Source organism: Zingiber officinale, chromosome 5A (genome assembly GCF_018446385.1).
Source record: "Zingiber officinale cultivar Zhangliang chromosome 5A, Zo_v1.1, whole genome shotgun sequence".
Lineage (NCBI taxonomy): Eukaryota > Viridiplantae > Streptophyta > Magnoliopsida > Zingiberales > Zingiberaceae > Zingiber > Zingiber officinale.
This window is the reverse complement of record NC_055994.1, coordinates 93,443,425-93,449,395: the sequence shown is the minus strand read 5'-3', so window position 1 is coordinate 93,449,395 and position 5,971 is coordinate 93,443,425. Positions and strand designations below refer to the sequence as shown.

At 36.8% G+C, this 5,971-nt stretch overlaps 1 protein-coding gene across 1 annotated transcript; it reads left to right on the top strand.

Annotated features, from left to right (window-relative positions):
- Positions 1-1,006: 1,006 nt before the first annotated feature.
- On the top strand, positions 1,007-2,042 carry LOC121983026 (26S proteasome non-ATPase regulatory subunit 4 homolog). Its single transcript, XM_042536013.1, has 3 exons — positions 1,007-1,105; positions 1,192-1,305; positions 1,379-2,042. Exons 2-3 carry the CDS (start codon positions 1,232-1,234, stop codon positions 1,632-1,634), a joined length of 330 nt encoding a protein of 109 aa, XP_042391947.1. The 5' UTR covers positions 1,007-1,105; positions 1,192-1,231; the 3' UTR covers positions 1,635-2,042.
- Positions 2,043-5,971: the final 3,929 nt, after the last annotated feature.

Here is a 5,971-nt window from a genome sequence, read left to right as displayed (position 1 = left end):
GAATATAATTTAGTGTTTATAAGTCAACCGTTAAGTAAAGAAGTGTATATAGTTCAGCATAATTTAGTGTTTATAAGTCAACAGTTCATGGTAGAAAATTTATTTATTAATTTATTAAAAATAAAATTTATTTTTTAGATGTCTAAAAGGTGAGAAGGTGTCTTGCCGTTGCTGCACCATTGTCATGGCCTTATGAAAGTTTAGGGTTTATGTAATTAATCATTTGATTGATTTGGTCAAATGAAATTTTTTTACACATCATCAGGGTAAATCAGAAAGCGCCATCAAATCGATATTCTTAGCTCAAACTCTCATTAAAAAAAATTTATTAATTAATTAATCGAAATTAAAATTTAATCTTTAGATATCGGGCAAACTAAGAACACACTTTGCTTGTACCGTTGGTCGGCTATTGTACCTCCATTATTTCACTTTTATTATTTTATTATTTTTACTTAGTATTAAGTATCTAATTATCTTAATTGACTAATTTTGGAATTATCAACTTAATATCATAGAAATTTCGTTACAGGATAAATTGAGAAATATTTATAGAGATCTATCCATATAGTTAACGTTTGGTCCATTTTTCACTTTAAAAAAGTCCTCTATAGTGCATCGCAATATAAACTTAAAACTTACATTCTTTGATTATCCGTTAAACGACCGAACAATTGCACCATTACCTAGGGCTATTTCACTTATTTCACTCCACAAGAAGCTGTTTTATTCGAACACGTGACATTTATCATTTCAAAAAGGAAATTATCAGGAAAGGAGGTGGCAAAAGTCATTATATAAAATTTATTATTTTTTAAAATATAATTTTACGTGGCCTCGAATTATTTAAACTTTATGTAATGTGAATATCTATTATAGTTATTGAAATTAATTTAATTTGGTAAATGTACTTTAAAAATCAAATTAAAATAATACAAAAGGAAAATTGGATTGGGTGGAGAAGGTCTAGGTCTATAAATGCGGCCCGGTCCCAAGCAACCCTCCCGACTCTCATTCGACCGTTGCAAACTCCATCCCTCCGCCTTCTCTACCAAACTCCTCCTATCACGTTCGTGCTTCTCGTCGCATCGCATTGGTTCTTAAGGTCTGTCCCTTGTCCTTCTCCTTTCTTCGCTAGATCTCTCCGGATCGCTTCGGTTTTGTATGCTAATGTTGAGTTCGGTTCCACAGGCCACCATGATCTGTATCGACAACTCCGACTGGATGCGAAATGGGGACTACACGCCTAGACGACTCCAGGCGCAAGCGGACGCCGTCAATCTCATATGCGGTGCTAAGACTCAGGTGCTCGCTTCTCTCTCGCATGCAAAATTGTTGCTTTAGTCTAATGTCTCATTTGGCCGTTCTCAAAATTTAGGCGGTGCTTTAGAGATTCTGAGTTGGCGCTAGCATTGAGGATCTCCATGGAACAGGAACGAGCAAGACAAGAGACTGCTTCCAAAAAGGCTGATGAGGATGCCGCTAAACAGGAAAAAGGTGCTGAGCAGGCTTCAAGTTCCAAAGATGCAACTATCAGTGAAGTAGACAAGAATTCAGCTATTGCTACTGATGATAAAAGGCACAGTTTAACTGTATGTTCTTTTCTACAACTAAATTTATGTTTTGTAATTTGATGTTTTGCAATATAATTCAAAAAAACTAATTTTTGTTTCCGGAGGCAATCTTATTTTTTTTTCAGTCATAAAGGATCTTAGGATGTTCGTAGGAATGACATTCTTTCACTAATAAATTTCTATTATGATAATGAACATTGCAATTCTAACTAAAATAATAGATGGTAAAAAGCTGAGGCCTAACAAGAGATTACCTTTTTGTCACTTGCTAATTTCCTTGTTAGATTTTAAAACTTTATTTGTCTTTCATGAAAGGTTCTGTTTGCTTCTTAATGTGTTAGTTTTTTTGGCATAAAATTAAACAAGTTATGGTGCTACATCGAGAAGATGCTTCACCTTTGTTATTTTCTCTAAAATCTTTGATAAAAGGGTAGTCTACTGCACGAAGGTTCCGCTAGTGTGAGGTCTTGGGGAAAGGTCGGACTATATTGGGTCTATTGTATGTAGCTTGACCTTGCATTTTGCAAGAGGCTATTTCTGCGACTCGAACTTGTAACCTCAAGGTCACATGGCGGTAAAGCTTTCCTTCAAAATAAAATAAAATCATTAAAAATGGAAAATTTAAACATGGATCACATCATTCTCCTTTAATAAATTGAAATATATCAAAAAGGTAATTCTAAATATTATTTTATTTATCTTTTTAACTCTCAAAATTTATTTTCCAAGGAATGACAAAGTTTTAAGAATATTTTTAAAAAATTTTCATAATCTAACAAAAACTTAATGTTTCACTCTTTTAATAATTAATACTTTTATCACTCTTGTACAATAATCCAATAAAATTAATAGTTCTATTCCAGTTTATGCCAGTTTCATTGATACTGCTATTTGTTGACAGATAAACAAGCTTTTGAGCTTTTATGGGTTGAAAGGATAAAGATAGCGAATGGTTTTGCTAAAGCTCTAGCTTATTTACACGAATATGGGATCAGTCATTGGGATGTGAAGAGTGCTAAGATCTTGCTTGTCTTGGTATATACACTAGCAGCCTTATGTCTTAGGAAATGGGATGTGAAACTAATCTATGCCTTGATTTTTAGGACTTTAATTCAAAGATTGCTGACTTTGGATTGGCAATGAACTTCCAAACATATTCTACCGGTAGAGATTGTGTATCACACCTCTTGTTATGTTGCTCTAGAGTATATATTTTATGGTAAGAATCATTTTGATGATCTCATTTCCCCTAAATAATAATGACCCTTTTGTATTATGAATTGGTTGTCAAATTGCACAAACTATAAAAAAAGGTACAACTTGAACCAAATACATAAAAAAACAGCTACATCTTGGTATATTTATAGTACAATTTGGACCTGAACATTTTATTTACATCTAACTATGAAGATGTGTGTCCCTTTCAAAATCTTTTCATACCTAAATTCTATCATAACTAGATAGGGATGGATCTTGTTGACCTTGATGAATCACTATCATAAGACGATCATCTCATGACTAGTGGAAATGAATCAAATCATATGGTTCTATTTCTCAATCTTTTATGATTGAAAAAGTTATCATTCACAGTTTCTGTTGAAGGTTTTTTTTGAGAAGCTAAGGGTTAATAAGTTTTTTAGAAATCAGATAAATTCCATTTTATACATACACAAGGAAGGTAATTGAAAAAGAAAGGAGGTTTTTCTTTTTGCACTTAGGAGCTATGAAAATGAAAATTTGTGCATGGTTTTGTAAGAGAGAAAGAAGTGAGAATCCTCTTTTCAACTAACCTGGCTCCTGTTGTTATTTTCTTTCTACTATTTTGAAAGTAGCTGCTTCAGTTTTATTTCTCATCAAATGTCAGTCTAGTTGTCAGTTAAGAAAAAAAAATTCTGAAATGGCATGGGCCTCTTTGTAGATTTCACTATAAAAGTCAATGCAGGTTAAGCTTGATAGTTGCATTTTATCCTATGCTAAGATCAATGTTCATTTACTCGTAGACAATCAAACTTCTAACAAATGATTAAGCTTTTCTAATGTTGGACTACTTGAGGCATTATTTATTTAACCTTTTTTTTCTTTTCCATTTTCATGCAGTGTAAGTGAAAAGATTGATGTATATATATTTGGAGTCATATTATTGGAAATTCTCTCGAGTCTGTATGTGGTCCACTTGAACATGAAGGTGCAACAAAGTTAAGCTGCCACAACAATGTAATTTTTTTTTTTATTATTATTATTTCAACTAGTTGTTATGGTACTGAATGTTATACAAGCATGGAAAATGTGGCCATAAAAAGAACACTTTCTTCCATAGTTCTACAATTTCGCAGTCATAAAGAATTTATATAACATTAGAACAACCAATCCATCAAGCAAATAGTAGTTAGCACTATCAATAAAAACAGTTTACTCTTAACATGATTGACTCTACATAACAATTTAAGGTATATATACATTGTTAGGGTCGATTTGTAGCTAGAAGAGAGGAGGGGTGAATAGCTCGTCGCGTTCGTTGTCTTGATACTTCGTGATGATGTGCAGCGGAAAAGAACTCGAAGCAAACACTCACAACGCTGACAAGAGAATTTACTTGGTATCCACCTTAAGAAGAGGTGACTAATTCAAGGATCCACACACGACACTCACTCCACTAATAAAACTCTTCTTCTTGGTAACTACCGGATGTGGAGAAACCTCATACAACACTGACACATACAACAACTCAACACAAGAAGAAAAATACAATGAATACAAATGAAAAACTCTCTTCTTGCTCACTTGTTACTTGTAGTTGCCTCTTGAACCTTGGAATTGCACCAACACTTGTCCCCAAGAGCTTTCAAGAACTGGCGAGAAGTGTCGGAGAAGATCGCGTGAAGATCAGGAAGAAGGATTACTGCGTTTGAATGCTTCATCGCCTTTATATCTGCAATTCTAGGGCTTCCAATCGATTGGGGCTCCTCCCAATTGATTGCCATGTCATATCCCAACGATCTCGACCATCCAAAACCTACATCCTGCGCAACGGTCGTATCCCAATCGATTGGGGAGGCTTGAATCGAATCGATCGATTCAGAGCGCCTCTGTGTTGTTCGCTGGAAAAACCTGAATCGATTAGCTGATCGATTCAGCTTTCTCGCGTCACATGTGATTTTCAGCCCCCAATTGATCAGTCGGTGCCCAATCGATCGACTGATCGATTGACCACCCTTGACTTGCTTAACTCAAGCTCAAGGGCCCCTAAATTCAACATCCGGTTAACTGTGCTGGGACTTCTTCACCAAGTGTCCGGTCAATTCTTTGACCCACCTGGACTTTTCTCCTTGTGCCAAGTGTCTGGTCAACCTTGACCCACTTGGACTTACCATCTCATGTCGAATGTCCGGTCCTCCATGACCCACTTGAACTTCCACTAGATGTTCGGTCACCCTTGACCCATCTGGATTTCCTCGTGCCAAGTGTTCGGTCAACCCTTTAACCTACTTGGGCTTCCCAATACCAGATGTCCGGTCAGCTTTGATCCACCTGGATCTCCACGTGCCTGACTTTACTCACCAGGTCTTTCCATCTGCCTGGCTTCACTTACCAGGACTTTCCATCTGCTTAGCTTCACTCATCAAGACTTTCATCTAGCTTCACTCATTAGGATTTTCCCACTGTCTAGTTTCACTTACTAGGTCTTTCAGTTGATTTCACTCACCAGGATTTTCAACTGTCTGGTTTCACTCACCAGGATTTCCCCTTACGTAACCTCCAGTTAGGACTTTCTCAGTCAAGTATCCGGTCAATCCTTTGACATACTTGACTCTTCTTCACATCAGTCTGGTCAAACCTTGACCAGAGGGGAATTGTTCCAACGATCTCCCCAATCGGATGATTGCTTCTGCAATCTCCATATATTGTCAAACATCGAAACCCAAGCATCAAGACTCAAGCTTGAGCCAACTCAAGCTTGAGCCAACTCAACCTTGACCCAGAGATATTGCACTAACATACATATATATCCTGGTTAAAAAAATTAAATGAATGTCTTCCTTCACTTTCTTCTCAGGCTTCTCCTGATAAAGGCAAAGGCTTATGATTTACACTAGTAGATATAATAGATAACGATCTAGTCTTTATAAAAACCTCTAATATATGTGATACAGGAAATACTCCAGACATAGAGTCAAATGCCTAGTAAACATATGATCCTGTCCGAACGCTGAATCGATGGACGCTGGGCACGTGACACTCTTCCAACTGATGACGTGGGTCCCTGACCGGCCGTATGGAGCTCCGACGAACCTGCAACGAAGCCGGGCCGGGAAGGGGTTCCCGGCGACGACCCTCCGACGCTCAAGTCAGGCAAGAGGAAAATGCAGAGGTGGCTTCGAATATCAGAGAATGCGTAC

Coding starts and splice junctions, on each gene's coding strand:
- LOC121983026 (XM_042536013.1), top strand. CDS start 1,232: ATGGGGACTACACGCCTAGACGACTCCAGGCGCAAGCGGACGCCGTCA. Junction 1,306..1,378: donor TATGCGGTGCTAAGACTCAG/GTGCTCGCTTCT, acceptor CTCAAAATTTAG/GCGGTGCTTTAGAGATTCTG.